The sequence below is a fragment of the Diadema antillarum genome, unplaced genomic scaffold, assembly GCF_040938485.1.
Source record: "Diadema antillarum isolate AM-2024a unplaced genomic scaffold, OU_Dant_1.0 seq00000486_RagTag, whole genome shotgun sequence".
Classification (NCBI taxonomy): Eukaryota; Metazoa; Echinodermata; class Echinoidea; order Diadematoida; family Diadematidae; genus Diadema; species Diadema antillarum.
Window position 1 is genome coordinate 1,702,651 of NW_027271449.1, and position 22,102 is coordinate 1,724,752.

Here is a 22,102-nt window from a genome sequence, read left to right on the forward strand (position 1 = left end):
CTGAATAATTCAGGGCAAGAGAAAAGAAAAAAGCTTTTAATATTCTAGAACTTTCGTCAGTATTGAGAGTAAATGATACATGTCTTGCTCTTAAAGACAAGGGTGTTTAAAAAACTATAATAGAATCTCTAACAATCACAAACTGCAGTCAACATATAAGTCAATGGACAAGGTGCAATACGTGATTGGCTGAAAGACTTTGCCAAACTAGCGAACAACATTGGCTTTCATATTACTCTTTTAATAATCCAATCCCTAATAGAAACCCATCAGCCTTCCATAGATGTATCAAATACACATACTCATATCGTCGCTGGGGCAACAAGACCCCGTATCTGAAATTTTGGTGAAAATGACTTTTTTTGGATAAATGGTCAGATAATCAGGTAAATGTTGTCCTGTCCAAATCCTAGCTCTCTTACCCTCAAAAATGGGCTAACACAGCATGTCAAAGGGAAGGCTCTCCAATTTGATATAGTGCTTTGGCTGCCCTGTCTTTTTGTTCTCCTGAACATTTGTCATTTTGTAGATACGAGGCCTTGTTGCCCCAGTGATGATATGTATGTTCTGATCTTTTCTCATCAGTATACACAGATAACACATACATTAAGCCCCCCCCCCAAAAAAAAAAGACTGAATAATGCGCTGTATACACATTCATCGCAGTTGCATGATTATGCTAATGCGCGCAATGTGTATCCACCGACAGTGTCATCACATTAAAAAAAAAAATTCTGAGTAAAATTTTCAGTTATACCATATCAAATTCCTAATAGTAGGGTATAGAATAATAACATTCGTAACAGTGTGACTTACATTCTACACTCCTTCACCATTAATTTCAGAAATGTTGCTTATTATGCAATAGTAGAAATACAATTTCTCTAAACATGAAAATATTACGTTGTTCTTTTCCTAAATAACTGATTTTGTAACAAAATATACATATATTGCCTTTGTTGTAAATCTTTAAAAAAAGCAAGCAAAAAACAGATCAGCAAAGCTGTAGACACACAGTGTCACCTAAATATATATCCAATGCAATGCATTGGCTCTGCCCATCCAAAGACAACGCATGGAGTCATCGTCTCAAAGTGATAACACGTTTAAGTACAATAATAGTCATGCATTCTCTGTTATAGCATCCAATGGTAAGCTCACCCATATCATACTAAAGATCCATCACACACATTCACTGCATAGCTGTAATGGATATTGTGTCATAACACAGTTAAATAACAGGTCAGTTACGTGTTTATGGCTCCAAAGTAGCATAAAATAATCTCATTTGTAATAAAACATTCAAAAAAGGGGGAAAAAGGTAAAAAAATAACAAGCACAAGCACTTGAGATTACTCAAGTGTGCACTCACTCTACAAAATTCCACTTTGTGAAGTCTGCGGGCAGGTACATTGAAGACTTGTGTAGTCCACCACACACTATTGTTCTCTTTTCCATGCTTGAAACTTCTTGAAACTTTTTCCCACATTCATCTTCAACTCCTCTGGATGATCGAGAACAGACGGGATGCTTTTGTCCTCAGTCTTAGTTAACATTGAAAGAAAAGTAGGTTGTCTGCCATGAACAAAAAAAAAAAAAAAAGAACAAACAAAACAAGAAACAAAAATATACCAATGAAAAAAGTCCATGTACTCTATAGCACTGACTATATAACCAGTGCTTATTTCTCTGCTGTTTTCCTTAGGGTAAAAAGTGCAAGACTCTCAAGAGTCATGCCTGGCAAAGACCTGCGGCTGCACACCCTCCTTACATGACATTGGGGCCCCAGATGACGTTGGAGTAGTTCTCTTTGAGGGCGCTATGCAGTTTGTCCGCGTGGGCCTGGTCCATTGTCTCCACCACACACTTCACCTGCAACGAGAAATTTGAAGCAAACGATTAGCTACACATCCCAGATTACACACCTTTAATACAAGGCTGAATGTGTTTATAGAGGTAGTCTCAATCTACTTAAAGCTACTCTGCTTGCCTAGCATCCAACCGTCAAAATTTATCACTCTGAAATGAAGGAAAAACAACTTACACATCTTTTGATAGCAAAGGAAATGTATGTATGTATGTATGTATGTATAAAAGCAGTATCAGGTCTGGATTTCATGGATCCTACAGTGATCATGTTGAGATTAATATTTGATATCTCAATTCTAAATACTTGTTTCTCTCTAAAAGTTGATTGTGTGTGTGTGTGTGTGTGTGTGTGTGTGTGTGTGTTTATTTCCCTTTTTTTTTCTTTACTTTTCTTTTTTTTTTTCGTGTGTTTTTTTCAACAAAGTATCATAGTCATATGACATGCACAACATGAGAAGTGTGCAAATCATTCCACTCCTTCGATCTGATGGTACAACACAGTACAGCATACGCCAACCAGGACTCTATCAACGTAGTATGATAGCTCTGCATCAATACAGGGGTATGGCACACTGAATCAAAATCAAGCACCTAAATTTGACAGAACATCTAAATTTTGATGGTGTATCCTACGTAGAACCAGTAAAGACATATCATGGTGACAATCTTCCCCAGGTCCAGTACAAGTCACTGATGTGAAAGTCACATTTACAAGCCTGGAGAGAAAAGAACGTACCTGTACGTGGAATATTGCACTCTTCAGAAAGGCTCTTTCATGGAAAATGTCCTTAATGCTGGAGAAGTGAAGACATGAAACAGTGGACAGTATGAGAGTATATTCAAAACCATTTGACACATTCATATTTTGAGTTTCACAGTATTATACCCCAACAGTCATGAAACAACTCTTTGCATGCGATAGATACCAGCTATATGGGGGGAGGGGGATATCTATTTCCATTTGGGCAATGATATACTAGGTACATGAACTTGTAAGTACCCTAATGCATAATACCATCTGGCACATGCCAAGGTACTGCCACATTTCACAATGACTCCACACACTTTATCAAGGTGTAATACGGAAACTTCAGTGAAGGGTCACGCTATCTCTCTCTTACACGATTCACATTCAATATTCAGCAATTACATTCTGGTTTCTACATTTCAGTGTACAGGCATCTGAAACACGTACTGAAACTTTTTGTCCGACATCTGATTGAGAGAATTAATTGTCATTCTATTTTATTTTCTCACACTGTTTTACCTTTGGGCAGTTTGATCTTTTGGCTGTACACAACAGTTCGTGAAATTTGAGAAAGTTTGCACAAAATGCCGTTTTTGAGCATACAGACAACGTTCCCTGATGGCACTTTTGAATCTAACTTTGATATACTTGGCACAAATAAGCAAAAACTGCTCTAGCCAAGAACTTACCTGATTCCTAGCTCCTTGATCAGCTTGGTCAGTTCGGCAATGCCCCCTGGCCGGTCACTGACGGTCACTATAAACCTGACCAATCGGCTGTCGGCTGCCAGTCCTCTCTCCAGCACTCTTCCCAACACTGTGGTGTCAATGTTGCCGCCACAGAGCGGTACAACCACCCTGCAGAGAGGCATCAAAATAGAGAAGGAAGTCATTAGAAGAATTGTGGAGAGGATTTAAAAGACACTAGCAGCACCATGAAAAAGGTGACACTGCTGTAGTTTTCCGCACACAAATCACATAGAACATATACTGTAAATGCTGTTTTTGTGAGAGTTTTATTTTTGCAAATTTCGGGATTTATTTGGACCAAGCCGATTTCTACAGGAAAGCATAGGCCTACAGCAATTCTACTTTGATTGGACAGACTATCATACCTGTTGTCTTAAAATTCTGATCTGAATTCAAATCATATGACTGAAAGAGACCCCCCCCCAAAAAAAAGAAAAAAAAAGAAAAGAAAAGAAAATCAATCAAATAATAAATTCTACAAAGAAAATGACACAAAGAGAGAGATGACAGTTATAAAGAATAAAAGATGGCAGAACAGCAAGGACATGATATGACAAATGTATGCACAACTAATAAACAATTACTTTTGTAGATACGTGATTACATTAGTTGTTGCTCAATGACCTCACCTCTTTCCCTGAAGTTCTGGCAGCTTTCCCCCAATGAGCGCTGCTAAACCGGTTGCTCCTGCTCCTTCCACCACTGCCTTCTCTACCTCAATCAACCTCAGGATGGATAGGGCTATATTATCTTCACTGAAGGGGAACACAACACAAGACAAAGGGATCGAGTGTTGAATGAAAATTGTTGAATACCTTGGCACCTGCCCAGAATGTTTGGAGCTATTTTATTGGACTTTAAGTGAAAACTAAGTTTCGGTAAGTGCTTGAGAACCCGTCTAGCACCATTTCATTTTTTCTTGCAATATATCGAAAGAGTCCACTAAGAAACTTACCTGGCTGATGCGGTTTGCCGGAATGATGAGTCAGTTTGGAGTATTTTGAGAAAAATAATAATAGTAGGAAAACCGACTTTTATTCCAGAAGGCTCCAGACTAACTCGGTCTCGGGAAAAATTCGACCCTACTTCAGACAATTCACACGCAGTTCGTGATCGCCACATTCTACTGGCCACTGCATAATACCAAATGAGGCCTAACTGAATGGACAGGAAAGTGCGTGCTAACGTAATCCTGTATACAAACAAAACAAAAATGACAGCACACGGTCCTCAGTTTGTGAGACGCGCGGTCTTTGGAGTTTTTGTTGTTGTTTATCAAGCGCCTTTGATTGTTTTAGAGGCGCTTGATAGGCGCACACTAATTTTGCACGCGCGCAAAAGAGGTTTTTGATGTGCGCGTTGTAACAACTCGGACCATTTAACTGCGAGAAGCCAGAACACAAAGCGCTAGTTTACTAGTATACAGGCCGCTCCCATAGGACAACACTGTACAATAGAGGGACAACCATTACAATTCATTCCGCCGTCAAAGAGAAGCCGAGTTATCACCGAGTCCGAGTTTAGCCTGACCCCTTTTGGGTAAGTTCTGAGACTGAACCTTTTTGGTTAATATTTCGCATTTTCGTCGTTACCCATCGAATATCTTGTCATAACATCGTTATCCTGCACATTTCCTAAGCATACGTTCACATTTGAGAGCGAAATTTGACAACTTTTGCAGGCGTACCAGAACTTTGTTTGGGCTTTAACCCTCTCTCTGCTTGGGACTGTACACAATGTGTACAATGCTATGGGGTATTCTGTGCCAGTCAGCACTCAGAAGTACACAAAGGGTTCACCAATCTACTGTATGTGCATGTCTAACACACAATTCCAATCTTTTTCAGAATATAACTTTAGAAAAAAAAAAAAAATTAAGTAGCCTTGAGGAGAAGTATATTCTTTCACTATTCAACAGTACACCGATATTGTTAATTCTAGTTTTGATTATCAGTAACTTACATTAAACATACACTTCAATGTAGTAGCTTGTGCATTCAATTTAACATTGAACAGTATGGAGACTTATCACAGGTGATTGGTTCCATGCACAAAAAAAAAAAAAAAAGGACCACGGTACGCACTTCGTACAATTGTTTCTATGTCCCTATCGTATATGAACTTTTATGTTTCTTGAAGAAAAAGAATATCCAACTACTAGTGCCTAAACCATCTATGCCATTTATTCCTTTGACTGAGCATTGACATCACAAAGAACACACCTGACTGTAATCATCTTGTCCACTAGACTCTGTGCTGTAGCAAATGCATTTACTCCAACCACTGGTACAGCCAGTCCTGGGAGAAAAAAGGGAGCATGTTTAAAGTAAGTCACATACACTCATGTTGTTGTAAAATAATGAAAATTTAAAAATCACAAAATCTGTACAAGTATTTGTTTAAAAATGGCTATAGTATTAAACCACCCTTATAATACTGTAACCTCATGAAATGACTACCACAGGTAAACTTGATTGTGATGCAGTGATGTGAGTCTGTCATTCATGACATCGATTGTTTTCTTGACGTAACAACTTTCGGTATATATTTTTTTGTAAGTCACATATACTCATGTTTTTGTCTTTGCTTTTAAACAAAAACAACTGCCTGAGGGGCAAAAATGGTGAAAAGGAATGAAAAAGAATGCAGTCAGTAAAACATTGTGCAATCAATTTTGGAAAAGACTTATCTCTGAATAATGCAAAAACATTCTTCACTTATACATATACTGTAAAACAAGATATTTTGTGGCACAAAACATTTGAAAGTAGCCTCTAACATTCAAAGCATACAGTGTAGGCAAGAACTTTGTGTGCATTTTAATTTCATAAATCTTCACTCTCGCAAAATTCCCGCAATTAAAATGCACACAAATATTCCTCGTTTTACAGTACTTCATTCACATGTCTTGGACTACCCCGCATGTCAAACCATGTTTAATACTCCACATGTAAATATTTAAAAAATATGATCCAAGACTGGTGGGAAGCCAAGGGGTTTAACAAAAACATGGACTCTTCATTTTTCGATAATAACCAAGCAAAATGTTACGATGACATGACATGCAAATTGAAGTTGCAACAGTACACATGTTCAGTCGGTTAGAGATGGAACTTAGATCTCACCATCAGCTAGAGTTGGTCCAACTTTGAAATATTCTGGTTTTCCAGCCTCCATAGCTGCAGAGAAGCTCCTTGTTAACTCGGATTCGACGCCCTGAAAAGTGAAGAGGAGGATGTGTCAGATGGAAGCCTCATTTGTGAGAACATCACCAAAAATTCTGAACAGAAGACTAGGAGGCTTATTGTCCTGCTAAAGACCAGCTTGTCATTCAAACAAGTTACAACATTATATTCTTGAAGAGAAAAAGGTTGCTCTGATAAAAATCAACAGACTTTTGTTGTAAGGAATCTGGAATATACTATAAGCAACAATTGGAGAGAAAAATAAAGCTACCAAAGATAAAAGCTGCTGTTTGCTTTTCAGATACTGTTACAAGAATCAGAGCATATTACAAACAGAATTCTAATCATCCACTACTGACTCTCAGCTTACAAATTATATGCTTAAGTTCCCATATACGTGTAGCAAATGGTTTGCTGCCCCTTGCCACAATCTTCACAATTAGTTCAGTATGGCTCAGCAGATTTTCATCAAGTGGACCCTGTAGTTGTTTTTTTTTTAATACTTTTAGTTTGTAGGTGCTTACATGGGACAACTACTGCAATGTCTTTGCTATGGTGGTTGTGGTAATTTTCAACAATGCTCAAAGCCATTGCTGAACATTACACCTTTTAATAGAGGTGGTGAACGTCCTTGCATCCAGTCATCACAGAATTTCTCATTTTCTACATTTTTTGCTGAGATTGATGTAACTGCATCCATGTGATGCTACCTACTACCATGCTTCAATTATTCCAGTCTTTTATTCCTTGCTTGCACACTTGCATGTCCACTGGAGTGCTTTCCTAGCTGATTAGCACAGATGACTGGAAACTCATTGCCACTGAATAGAGACCAACCAAATCCCCTTGAACCCTATCGTGTCACCATGGCCTCCCCATTGGACCACGACCAATTGTTGTATCTCAGTGAGCTGTGTAACTTACAATGAGGTCAAGCTTGGAGGATTTCACTGAATGCTGATGATCTAAAAACAGTGCTTGAAGTTACAACTATAAAGGACACTGAAAGGGTAAGCAGTCACTGAAACTATTTGCAGTGAGAATAGTGTGATAGTTTTGACATTGTCCCTCCTCTGGCTGACTTACGATGACTTGTATGGAAGGGTTGAGGCTCTTGATTGCCAGGGCCACGCCGGCAATCATCCCTGCCCCACCCACGGGTATCACCACGGCGTCGACGTCTGGCACCTGCTCCATGATCTCCAATCCCATGCTGCCCTGGCCAGCGATGATGTGAGGGTTGTCATAGCTACGTTGGGGGGGGGGGGGAAGAGGAAACAGAATGCAATCATATAAGGGGAGTTTGGGTCTTGATATGGGGGAGAATACTTTGAATGATTGTTATGAGAATCAGAACTTTGCCCTGAAAAAGAGTCAAAGCATCTAAAAAACAGTAGCCTTCATGTCAGCTTGTCTGATTTATGGTCTGCATACGGCATCAAAATGAAAAAAAAAAGGTGATATCTTTTATTGAATGCCAGATGAGAAGGCATCTATGGCACTATAAAAAAATAATAATAAAGAAATTAAAAAAAAAACTAAAAAAGGGAATGAAACTTTGATGGAATCACATGAACTTTATCCGACAATGCCAACTGCACAATATGTTCTGTGAGAGAAATACTGAGTAAAACCCACAAATTCTAATTTGTAAACAGGTAAGAGAGTTGGAATACGCATGTGAATTATTCCTTTTTCTGAAGGAAAGGACGAAATGCTGCAAACTACCATCTGGATTCAGTCAAAGTTTAAATTCATGCAAATACTTACCCATTGACATAGAAATATCCCCTCTTCTTTGCCAAGTACAAAGCAAGTTTCTTGGACTGCAGATGGCAGAAAAGAAAAAACCAACAATAAATTTTGGCATATTTTTACTGTACAAAACCCTGAAACAACTGCATATAAAACATGCACACACATGTGCAGAATATCAAATGCAATGTGGCTGGTACTGTAGAACACTTCTTTCATTTTTTTTTTTTTTTAAAGGAAGCTCAACTGATTCTTTGTTCTTACTTTTAAGAAAATTAATTAATACCACACTGCATGATTCTTCATTTTCACATACCTCACTCATTAGAACAAGAATTGACACTAAAAATCATTCACGCTTTTTGATGCTCACCAATTTATACACTCAACTTGACTAGGCTGAAAAATATTGCCTTGACCAATGCAGTACCAGCAAATTAAAATTGTCAGGTTGTACATTTGGTCAACATAGCCAGTCAACGCTGCAGAAGCACAATTTGTGGGGCAAATTATTTGATGTATAGGGCCCCAATTTTTCTCTCTTCCTCTCCTTTCTTTAGAAAAACAACAACAACAACAACAACAACAACACAATTTATCACTATGACCCCATTCAGACTCACACAGTGTGAACAGACTCAGCATGGTTGACCTACAATATAGGGGACAATTCTGAAGGGGGGGGGGGGGGGAAACCCCTAGAATTGCAAACTTGCTTTTCAAGATGGAGTAATATCCCTCTTGCTGTTCAAGATGGAAGTCTGCAAAGGTTGCTAGAGGAACAATCTGTCTTCCTCCTCTAGCTTTGATGAAGAAGAAGGCTATGAATTTGAGTATGAATGATAAATACTTCACTATAACACTCTCTTGAATTTAGTGATGAGTAGGAGCACATCTATTTTACCAATGTGAACAAGGCCTATAATGAATCACCATACGTCAGAATTAGAAGCGTGGATAAAATGAGCCACTAACCTCTCCAATGTCCTCTCCCCGGATGATGACGGTGGCGCCGTGCTGCTTACACCGGTTCACCTTCATGATGGGGGCAATCTTGGGCATCACCACAAAGACCGGTATCCCGAGACTCTTGCCGTGGTATGCCATGGCCAGGGCGTGGTTCCCCGCCGAAGCTGCGATGACACCCCTCTGCTTGTACTCCTGGGAAAAGCACAAGTGTGGATAACCCAAGTGAGTGGGACTACTGGTATCATACAGAAATTGAGATTTTTTTATCATCATGAGTATCATTATTACTATTATCATAATTTTATTTCAATTATTATTATCACTGTTATCGTTATCATCATTTTCATTATCACCATCATCACTGTTATGAATGAGTTGTTTCTACTAAAATTTGCTTGAATTTTAATGAAGATAAGTTCAACTGAGGTATATTTAACCATGTATCACAACAGGTTGAACAAAAAGTTGTAACCCTGATTTTCAGTGAGGACTCAAAATCTAGGTGAACTGGTCATCCTAGTCATTCAGTTTTTCATATTTTCTGTAAGAGAAATTCTACGACTCATTATTCTGAAGTTTGGAATCATAAAAGAGATGGGAAATTGTGTTTTAGCAGTTTTTCTGAAACACTCTTTTAGAATAGTGTGATTAGGTATGTCTTGGAGGCCCCTTTTCACTTCTTAAACACTCTCTTCACTTCCAACTCAATAACTTTTGAAAGGATAGTGTTGCTGTTTTGGAAATTGGTACTAGTCATCAATGGAATGTGTTAATAAAGCATGCTAATAAGCTTAATCCGATAATTCCTTCATTGTTGTCGCTAAGGAATTTATATCTTTCTTTCTTTCTTTGTTCCGTTCATTAAACAGAGTGCGAATTGGTAAGATTAAGTACTCGATAGACCACAGCTAAAAACATAGCTTTTTCTTACTGCACACTTTTCCAGAGTGTGTGCATTCTTTCCAATAGTTAGGATAGGTTAGGAGAGTCCATTTGAATAAATACATCATTTCACAGCTTAAAGTCTGCTCTTTCAGAATATGCCTTTAACTAAAAATCCATGTCTTGCAACTTTGTTGGTTTTATGATGCAAGGTCACATGCGCAGTGTGTGACTACGAAATGCTCGCTCTATATACGGAGGGATGCCTTGAATTGCTAAGACTCATACAAAGAGTCATCATCAACCTGCACAAAATGCTGTTTGTGGTTTGTGCTGCACATGACAAAGTATTACATCATCAGCAACTGCCTAATGCCATCACTCAGCTGTGACAAATCTGTCGCCAGCAAAACATGCGTGAGAAAACCTCAACGATATTGATGGCACAAGCCGGCACGGTGGTCCCTATATATGTGTCATATTCATTTTGTTTACAAACAAAGGCACTTTTTAAAACAACATCATCTGTCTTCTAGTCATTTGCCACGTAACTCTTATCACACATCTGTTGTCTGTTTTCTGTCAAAAAAAAAAATGCTGGCAATGCTGTTATCAAATATCACTAACATATGGACCACTGTCAGTAAGCCTATTGTTATTAACAATAAAAGAAAAAGATATGACAAGAGAACAAAGGCATTATAGTTTATTTCTAAACACAGAATGCAAATTGTTCCTGGTTGAGAGTACGGGACAAAACGGAGCCAAGTTTGCATAATTTTAGGCATTCATAAACCTTTGCATAATTTTAGGCATTTATAAACCTTACTACGTAAAAATCTTTGTTTGGGCACAATGCTAGTACAGCATTGATAGTGATGACAGAATAGAAAACGCTACCAGAATGATGCCTATATCACCCACACACATGTATCACACACAAACACATTCTAAATCAGGACACATACACACATTCTACATCAGACGCAAACACAAACAATGGAATCCATACCTCTGGAAGCATGAGAAGAGTGTTGCGTGCTCCACGTTCCTTGAAGCTGGAAGGGCAGAAAAGGGCAGAAAAGGGCAAACATTAGGAAGGGACATAGCTGTGCACATCATTTCTAAGTCTGAAGTAGCTTACAAACTTTATTGCATTTCCTATTAAAAACTAAAAGCTGGTGGAAACTGTGGTTTCATGATAGCTTGATAACTCTGGATCCAGCTTAAAGGAGACAGTGTATGGAAAATGTGTATCAAGGATTGTTAGCAGTAAAGCATGGGTTGAATGGGATATGATACAGTTGATAGTATTCAGGAGACACAAATCTGTCTCCTTATAGTGTCTCCTTTATGTAGTGATAAAGCATGTACAGTAGTGTCTCCCTAAGGTGACATCCTATACAATGTACATACATGGACCAGGTAATGCATACAATGATAAAGATTGTCATGTTTTTAATACAGATACCCACAATTACATACAGTCGTAAATGGGCTACTCTATGCGTACCTTGATTAAACATAAAAATTGTCATGCAATGCAAGGATGGATCATTATTTGTTAGATGTCACAATAAATTTGGCCAATAAGCATGATTAAAACCACATGAACAACATCTTTTTTTTTTTAATTACTTTTGAAAATCATCTTTTTTTTTGGCATTTAAAATTGACCTTGAGTCCCAGAAACAATCCAGGGAAAGATCTCAATTGTAACATTTGTCAAAGAGATGCAGAACGCACAGAAGAAATATAATCAAGCCACAATGGTCTGATGCAGTAATAATATACATGATGCTGCAGCATGAGTGCAACATACTATACGCCAATTGAGTCTGATATTTCTTGAAATGAGACTTTCTGACAATTTTGTGAGTGATTCAATTAAGCAGTTGTGGAGTGCAGTAATGAATAGAGAAATAAATGTCTGTATGTTGCATTTGTGCCAGGATCAGAGACAACTTTTTCATGCGTTGTTAAATTCTCAATCAGCATCCGACTCACAAAATTCATACAAATGGAAAAACCCTGTGGGACATACAGTAGCTTGGCACTATCCTGTAATTTTACCTTCCTGTGGTTTGCAGGTAATCCTTCTTGAAATATAAATCCATTCCAAGCATTGAAGACAGATTGGATTTCTGGGAGGGAATAACAGAGACAAAGAGAAAAAAACAAACATGTGATCACAGGCAAATCTCTACATGACTCTCATTTGGCAGGGCCTAAATCTTGAACTTTTTATGGGTATAATCACATGGAATATTTAGCAAATGGTCATGGCACCTATATTGTAATGGTACTTACCGGTATTCTTCTCATCTGTCATCAATTTTTTTTTTCATGCCCTCTCAGACATGAATTTACCAATTTATGTGAACATGAATTAAAAAAAAGAAGGAAACATTCAACTACATCAAAAAAAAAAAAAATCATCTTAAGATAACAGTGGTATAGGAATGAAGAAATCATATCAAGCTACACAAATCATTCTATTTGTGTTTCCTCCTCCAACATGTGATTGAACTACTGGGAAGAGAATGTATTTGCACACTCCAACTGCCAAAGCACACTCTAGTTCTCACAAAACTGTTAAAGGAACAGTGACTGCCCCTCCTCCCCCCCCCCCCCCCCCCAAACCCTCACTCAGCCAGAAGAGAACAAAATTAATAATGCCAGAAGTTCAGGTAGATGTTCCATGCTATCTGAGGCAGAGTTCCAGTAAACTGCTTTCCAAAAGACTGCAGTCAGCTGAGTGCAACGCTCCTTTCAAAAACATCAAAAGCATTCCAGTCAAAGACTGCTCAAGCATTACCTGTCACATACTGTATAGACAGCCCTGAAAAGAGGCTTGTATGGTACAGGCATAATCACTGGGGCACAATGGCTGGTTAGGGGATCACTGAAGTCTACCAATTTAAGCAATGTCTGTGTACCCACAAAAAATACAATTACAACTAACTATACCTACACTGTCTCTCATTTACTCCCCCCCCCCCCCCCCCCCCCATTTTGGTTTATTTACTTCATCTCTAGTTTGTAAAACTTTTTTATCCATCATTCATTTTGCTATTCTATGGCAACACAGAAAATTCACATTTCTCTCAGAACAATGTCTTCGCAAAATATGATGTTGGCAGATTGCCAACATTTACACTTCAAAAATCAGACAGATCACAAAGAGCTATAATAAGGGAGATACTCAAGTGTGTTTAGATACATACAGTGTACAGTGTATGCACCTCAATTGGATTGGTTTAAATGACAATCCTTGAATCTGGAAAACTACAGGTTGTATTAATTAAAGAAAAAATCCACTTCTATCATAAGGATTGAGAGAATGCAGCAATATTGAATCAGAACACATCAGTGAAAGTTTGAGGAAAATTGGATAATCTGTTCAAAAGTTATGAATTTTTCAAGTTTCAGTGCCGCCATCGCCGGATGAGAACACCTCTACAGCTGGTGATGTCACATGCGTAAAATGATGTAAGGAAAGTACTGTATAAAGAAAATTCAACATCATTTTCACTTTTCTTGCAAAATAATAAAAAATTATTGAGCACTTGACTATCCTCTTTCAGAAGGTAGGGGGGGGGGAATATTATCCTTTACAATGTACATGTCAGAAATGAGTAGATGGAATGTGCACTTTTTCCAAAAAAGTTAATTTTTGTGCAATTCTCTTTATATTTTCCTTAAATATCATTATATGCCTGTGACATCATACAATGTATAGTAGTCTTCTCATTCAGCAGCAACTGTGCAGAAACTTCAAAAATTTCATAACTTTTGAACAAATAGTATGACTTTCCTCAAACTTTTACTGATGTGGTCTATTGATATTGCTGCATTCACTCAATCCATACAGTACTATAAATATGAAGGTGGACTTGTCCATTAACCCTATTAAGCCAAAGCTATTTTGACCCCTCGCAGGCCCAAGGGGGGGGGGGGGGGCACATTGTGCCCCCCCCCCCTATATAACTTTTTTATTATTTGATGTATCATCGTCATATTGGGCACGTGAGTAGAGTAACTCATACTCTACATGACCGTACATTTGAATTTTCACAAAGTCACCCATGGAGGGCGCTATTTACCAAAATATAAAGAAATACATAGGAAATATGCTGAAAACATGATTTTTCTGTATTTCTTTATCCCCATTATATACAATATGTCTTATTATAGACCAATAATTTTCATATGCCACAAATGATAAGCAAGTAGAATTTTATTAGTTGTTATGGTTGAAATTTCTCAAGGTCACCACATGGGGGCGCTATTCATATCAACATAGTGATACATTATGAGACCTGAGATGAAATGTTTGGGATGGGTACATGTATAGTTATGACATTTCAAATTTGCATAATACTGGAATTTTGAGATTGCAAACTGATAATATGATAAACTAATGATATTAGAGGCATAATTTGGGTGAAGGAATCAAAATAACTCAAAATATACGGGCAATCTCTAGAAAATATTATTGTTTTCAATTATCTCTATTACATCTATTGTTTTATGCCTTTGTCACATAAAAACAAAGGAAATAATAAGAAAAACTTTCCAGGACCATAATTACTTCAAATTTTGCTCCTTCAACAAATTTCAGCCAAAAAACACTCATTTCATACACTGTAATGCTGTTAAATGAAGTGGGAACACAAAAAAGATGCAAAATCTGACTGACATAGTTGTCAGTTTATGGTTGCCATGGCAACCAACAACATCAAATATAGCTAAATTATATATCAAAATGTTCGCAATAAGATTTTAGGAAAAGTCACCAAATTTGGTTGAAATCGGATCTAGGGTGAAGGAGTGGCAAACGAAAATCTGGTAGGGGGGGCACAATGTGCCCCCCCTTGGGCTATATATACAAATGCAAGGGTTAATTTGTCAGGGCATGAGGAAACTGTTGATTTTTCATGGAGCCTCCCTTGATATCAGGGCAGTGCTGCATGTCTGTAGTGGAAACGGGGGCTTTAAGATGTAGGTAAGATGTAGGTGTGATGTATCAGGACACAGATAACAGATTTCAAGTGGATACTGCGCCATCTCTTGGGCTTTTGGCCTTATGAGCTCAGAAACTTCTTGTGTTCATCACAGGCAATGGACAATGGAATAACTTCCTCGTCACTCGAAGCTGATACTGAAAATGATACCAATAGCATATCTTATACTTTTAACAATCTCATGATAGTATTTAGTAGGCCCTGTAGATGTATCTTCAGACAATAAGCCAGTTCGTAATTAGCTCATGTGTACACATTGGTACAAATGACCTTTCTTTTTTCTCGATTAGGCACTTCACTCGTTTTCAAAGCGGCATAATGCAAAAGCTTGCCCGACGTACTAGTAACAATTTATGGAATTCATGTTCAAACAAAGAATGAACTTGGGTTTAGATCAGGTGATTGGCGTACTCCATCAGTTGACAATTTAACAGGCACCCATTTCATTGTTTTGTATTGAATGCAATAACAGCCTATTTCCGTTTATAATTGCGAAATACCTTTCTTGTTGTCAGGTGGATGTGCTGGCAAGCACCATTTAGATAAGGATCACATGAATAATCATCGCATCACAGATGCTCATCTCAGTGAATTTACAAACCAAAATGCCTGTTGGTACAAATGACCTTTTTCTGCTCATGCGCAAAGTGGAATTACGAACTGGTCTATTGCAAACATATTATCCATGTCTCTTTTATAAATGCAATCAACCAAGTTCTAAAATTCAAACAATAGAACAATCTTGTTACATCATGCCATTGCAACCATGTCTGATGACTACAAAATTCACATCATTGGGAGGGTGATACTGTAAAACGAGGAATGTTCGAGTGCATTTTAATTTCGCGAATTTCGCGAGCGCCAAGATTCGCGAAATTAAAATGCACGCAAAAGTTCTTGTCTACACTACATGCATTGAATGCTGGTGGCAGTTCGCAAAAATTTCATGCCGCAAAAAAGGCCATCGGCACCAATTCGCGAAAAATAAATGTTTCACAGTAGTTGCTGTTGTTGTTGTTGTTGGTGGTGGTGTCCCATTGTTACCTTGTTGTATCTCAGCATTTTCCTTTATGCCACATTGCTGCTGGTTTTGTATTGGATCATATTTTTCATAAATTTCTTGGCTTGGACAAGTGAATGAGTTCCCTGTGAATAGGCAATTATGAACATCTGGGACCTGATGCATAAAACCTGTTTTGCCTCAGAAAAACTCAGGTTACATGTAATTCTAACAAAGTTTTTCCTGTGTTAAAGTCAATGGCAGCATCATACCAACCTGAGTTTCAGTTCTTTCAAGGGTTTCTGTCAGGTCAAACATTTTACATGCAACTGGGCACTAGTTGGAGGTCAACCACAACTGAAAATGGAAATGTAATTGCACCATGTAAAATGATACCAAACCAGGAAAGTCAGAATTGACAGCCTGAAGAATTATTTAGTTGACATGTATCTGGCTGCCTGCCAGAAGTGTGATTGTCTGAAATTCTAACATCTAAAGTTTTCATTTTCTCTTTATAATATTGCACATTATAAATACACGCACCTATACAGTAATGGACGATGCCAAAACATTCAACTGAATATCTTAAAAAAACAACAATAACACACAAGGTATTGTCAAGCTTCCAAAGCCTTGGATTCATTACTGATTATTCAGTTCATAGCCACTTTTGTGCATGAGCAGAAAAAGGGCCATTTGTACCAACAGGCATGATAGTTTTTAATTACACTGACTAAGCATCTGTGATGCAACGATTATTTACTGTAAAAGTGGATCTTTTCACGCAACTAATTTTTCACGCTTGGCCAGGCAAGAAGAATTTTGTGTGCTTTTAATTCTGCGGAATCAAGACATCAACTACTGTAACATATATTGCATGTCAAGCAAAAATATTCACATGCTTTAATTTTCGTGCTCGTTTCTGGTTGCACATATGCACAGAAATTTCCGTTTTTATAGTATGTTATGCTGCTCGCCAGCGCATCAACCTGACAGCAGGCCTGGTATTTTGGCAAGATTAACAGAAAAGTTTGTTCAAGCATGCAACAAAAAACAAAGAAATTGACGCTTGAAATCGATGGATCATTCTGGTCACCTGGTCTATGCAAGTTCATTCTTTGTTTGAACATGTATACCATAAATTGTTATGTCGGGCAAACCTGTGCATTATGACACTTTTAAAACGAAGCAAAGTGCCTACCCAACCCAGAAATTATAAAAGTAATTTGCACATGTACCAATGTGTGAGCTACTTGCATTCTTCATCTGGGAGGCTGTTGGATGCCTTTGTGCTGAGAATTCTTTCTGATATCACTTATGTGTGAGTGATCAGTGCATTCAGATGGCACAGCACTTCAGGGTGGAGACAAAAAAAAAGCACATGTTAAGGATTGACCTTCCATACGATAAAAACACTTTTGTGATATGTGAGCTCCCCAGCTAGTAAACTAATCTAGGTCACATGTCACACCACAGACTAATTGCAGGAGGTTGTGAATCCTTTGAAACCACTCATGAAATGAGTATGTACCATCCTTATCCTCCATCCCCCCCCCCCCCCCCCCCGCCCCACATGGGTATACACAAAGCACATAACAAACCACAACAGCAACAAACAAAATAAAAAAGTAACTTGCCTGTTTTTCACTGTCTATCTGGTACCATTCTGTACTTCACTCTAATCACTAAATCACTGATTTCTTTGATTACCGTACCTCATTCTTTGAAAGTGCGAGATTTTAGTTGATAGTTGGCTCTGTTTCTAAGTAATTTAACTACAACCATTGTCAAGGTAGGGTTGTGGAATATGTGATTATTCTTTTAGCATACAATGAGGTGATATGTTTCTGTAAAAGATTTTGTAACGAACATGCTTTCTTTTTTATTTGGTTTGTTGCTGTTGTGGTTTGTTTTGTGTTTCGTGTATGTGGGATGGGGGGTAAGGGTGGGACACTCATTTTATGAGTGGTTTCAAATAGGGTTCACAACCTCCAGCAATTAACCTGTGCTGTGACACATGACCTAAATTAGTTTGCTATTAAAATGGGGAGCTCACAATAGTGTTTTCATCGAATCGAAGGTCAATCCTTTTAAATATCTTCGCCCTGAAGTGCTGTGCCATCTGAATGCACTGATCACTCACGCATGTCAGAAAGAATTCTCAGCACAAACGCGACAAAGGCATCCAACAGCCTCCCAGATGAAGAATGCAAGGCCATACCTGTGCAGCAACAAAGGCTGTTCAAAGGCTTTCAAAGAAGCTTGACGATAACTTGTGATCATTCCACGCTATTGTGTCGAGTCTTTGGCATCCAAGTTCAAGTTTTACTGTGTGGGTGCGTGTATAATCATATGTTCATTATAATAGAGAAAACGTCTGGGATAATTAGAATTTAAGATAATCTCTCTTCTGCTTCTGGCAGGCAGCTACAGTATGGCACAGACTTAGACACTCATTTTTTAAGTGGTCGATTCAGTTATTTCCTGGTTTATTATTGCCAATGCGCCATGGGAAGTTTTGTGTATCTGCACAATGTATACTACAAGTCCTATGCATTTCTTTTTTTTTTTACAGAGACAAACGAATTGAATTGAGTTAAAGACATAATCTATTTAATAAGGAGAACACTTCTGCTTACAGCACAGGGGGTCCTAATGATTCCTGTTTTGATCTTGTACGCCGCAGCACTGACATCCTGGAATTTGACCTGGATGGGGTTGGCGGGGTCGCAGAAGGGATCATGCTGGTGCTCTTCGCTGATCTGGCTGATGTCGATGTTGACCTCCTTCTCCAGGTCACCGTCCAGGTCGCTGCTGATGCCGTCGGTGCTGACGCTGTTCATGCTGGTCGACGACTTCATGCTGCCCATCCCATTCATGTTCTCCATGCTCTCTTCCTCCATGGTCTGACCACCGATGATCTCTGTGGGCATCTTCTGCTGAGTCTCCAGGGCGTCCTGCGCAAGTAGCTGACAAACTTGGGAACCAATTCCTACACAGTCCTGACAAAAAGTTAAGAAACAAATCAGAAGCCAACTATCTGTGATGTGCCATGTGAATTTACCAAGATATCTATAGATGACTGGTCTTTGAATTTCAGACTCCAAAGGCATGTGTTGAAATCTTGTCCAGGAGTATGATTCTTTGTAGATTAATAGCCTGACCAAATGCAGTACGATGCACTTGTGTACAGTGTAGTGACAGAGCTGTGTAATTTATGTAGACAAGAACACTTTTACTTGCATGGCCCCTCTTGACCTAGAAAATGGATACCACCCAGATACAAAATAATCATCAAGTTAGGAAAAGGGCATTTCAATATGATCATCGAGACAACTTTTGGTTAAGAGATTGTAATGTTCGATGACATTTCTCCACAAAGAATGTTGCTATAAAGACCCAACACACACTAAAAAGAACTCTGGAAAAAATCTTCTTCTTCTTCTTCTTCAAAATACTCCTCAACATTCCATTTAATCTAATATTCAACTTGACTTCCACTGTAACTAATTAACAATAATAGAACAGTGACAGTACAAAAAGAAAATGATCAGTTGCAATCGAAGGACAGTTACAGGAAACCAACACAGGAAATTAGTCTTCATTTGTTCATCAAATGAAATTAGCCTCATTTGTTCAATGGAAGACAAACAACACAGGAAGTCATGTTCACCAACCCTTATCTATGACACACATTTACTGGACAAGCAATTCATTTCCTTGTGAATAATCTAGCAAGTCATCACGATGGTCATGTTTGTAAATTGTAGATTAATGTGTAAGAAGAGTAGGGGCAAGCATGGTATTACCGGACACGCACATTTTTGCGTACTAATGACATTCTGTACGCGCGAGACTTCGTAGATTAGCCTCACAGAACTTTGTGTGGACCGAAATCGCAAAAAACGCCACATAAAAATGTAAAAACACGAAAAAATTCACATTTTACCTCAAATTTATAGTTGAGTGACCCGCACCTCTTCATAGTTAATATTTATGCATGTTTGAATCACATTTCACGACTGAAATTCTATGAAATCCCACTCACATGTGATACAGGAAAAATGCTGAAGATTCCAATAAAACCAAAAGTTCACTGATCGATATCGGAAATTTGTAGCTATCGTCCTCAAACGCGAACGATGCGGAATAGTTGTGCGCTAAGGGGCCCGCAGCTCATCACCCACGCGTGCAGCTCCTATAGACAAAGCACGTAAACTAGAAGTATAGAGTCTAACCAGTTGTCGATTTCTCACAAGGTTTTATTGCGTGAACTGTTCGAAATGTTCAAGACAGACATTTTACCGTAAAATACGAAATTTGAGCCTCATTTGCCGATTTTTTCTTTGTCATCCGCTCGGTGAGAATGTGTACGGTGATTTGTGGGATGAATTATGATTCTGGTGCAAGGACTACGTGCAAAAGACTTTGATTATTCGATTACGAAAATCGCGTCCGGTAATACAATGCGATTTAGCACCGCGCAAAAAACAACTATTTTTAGAGGGGCATGATTGAAGCATATTTTCTAAAAACTGGAACGAAGAATTGACATAAGTTGGCTGAATTCGTAATTTCCAGGAGTCTGTGAATAAGTGGTGTTATTTTTAGCCGAAATTTCATCCACTGAGTACGGAAATCAAAGCCACGAAAAAAAGCGTCCGGTAATTGGATGTCCCACCCTACATGTGGAGTACAAAATGAGTGACATCATCAGCATCATAATACTTACTAAAAACAAGTTTAGAGTTAGACCTCTATTAATTTGTCTTTTTGTTTAACGACCTGATATACTTGCACAGATTTTTTTCTGTGAGTGTTAATGGAATGGGCAAGATAAAAAGAGACAAGCAATCTTCTGAGTACTTCTTCTGTAGGACCAGGACTCCTTTTGACCGAAGTCAAGAGCGAAGAATCGGTCTGTATCTGGTCGTCGGATCGGGGATATGTTATGTTCCGCACGCAGAGACTACGTCTGGCTTCATGAAATCCCTCCGGAGAAGAACAATAACGTCAAAAAATAAATTAAATGAAAACGACTCCTCCGCGGACGTCGCGGACAGACGGATCTTTCTGTCGAGGACTCCTCAGACTACTTCAGAGTAAGACTATAAATAAGACTGGAAGAGGAGTGCATCTTCATAGCACACATAGATCTAACGTTAGTTGTAGACAGAAAGATCCGCTTTCCGGAGGAGTCTTTTATTTTCTTTTAATTAGATTATTTTCTTATCTTATTTTCTTTTTATTTTCTAAAAATCTTCACATAGGAGGCGATACCGTGAAGCCAGACGTACCCCGCGGAACATATCCCGGACGACCACATAGAGGTCTACAGACAGACCGATCCCTCTCGGTCAAACATATCTTTGTTTTAGTATTTACGTTAGATAGTCTAGTTGACGATCAATCGCCCGTGAAGCAAAATTTATTTGGAATTCTCTACGATTAACAGTTGCCAGATAAGCCAGTGTCAGTGACAGTGCAGACGCTTGCGGACATTTAAATCTAGGAGATAGTCTAACTAGATCAACAACAAAACAGAAGAATTGTTCCTTACCGACACTGAGGTGACCGATCGTCTGGTATGGACCTCTGCCCGTGAAAGCACGCGGCGGAACACCTGACCCACACTGCTGTTCTCTGGTCTGGACGCTAAATCAATAAATACAGCGCAAGAGGTAAAAGAAACAAAATTGGATTCTGAATTTTACTCCGTAATTTGACGAGTTTCAGTCGCGGGTTACGAAGTATATCGGGCGTAACAACAGCAACGCTGTTCCTCAAAATAAGCTAACCCGGCGAATCTTGCTCCCGGCTACAACTGCACTGTTGGAATTTGAGGCCACTGCACCGGGCCGCTCGCGCTCGCTCGTTGATGATATGATATGCAGCCAGGCTACGTACGTGCGTGTTCT

At 38.6% G+C, this 22,102-nt stretch overlaps 1 protein-coding gene across 1 annotated transcript; it reads right to left on the reverse strand.

The window, feature by feature from the left end:
- Positions 1 to 1,063: 1,063 nt before the first annotated feature.
- LOC139733701 (L-threonine ammonia-lyase-like) lies at positions 1,064 to 21,984 on the reverse strand. The gene is made up of 13 exons (XM_071644515.1): positions 21,745 to 21,984; positions 18,824 to 19,186; positions 12,231 to 12,301; positions 11,170 to 11,215; positions 9,282 to 9,467; positions 8,322 to 8,377; positions 7,638 to 7,800; positions 6,492 to 6,582; positions 5,589 to 5,664; positions 3,996 to 4,121; positions 3,307 to 3,474; positions 2,606 to 2,663; positions 1,064 to 1,872 (listed from the first exon to the last, which is right to left on the reverse strand). Exons 2-13 carry the CDS (start codon positions 19,115 to 19,117, stop codon positions 1,768 to 1,770), a joined length of 1,440 nt encoding a protein of 479 aa, XP_071500616.1. The 5' UTR covers positions 19,118 to 19,186; positions 21,745 to 21,984; the 3' UTR covers positions 1,064 to 1,767.
- Between the last annotated feature and the right edge of the window lie 118 nt (positions 21,985 to 22,102).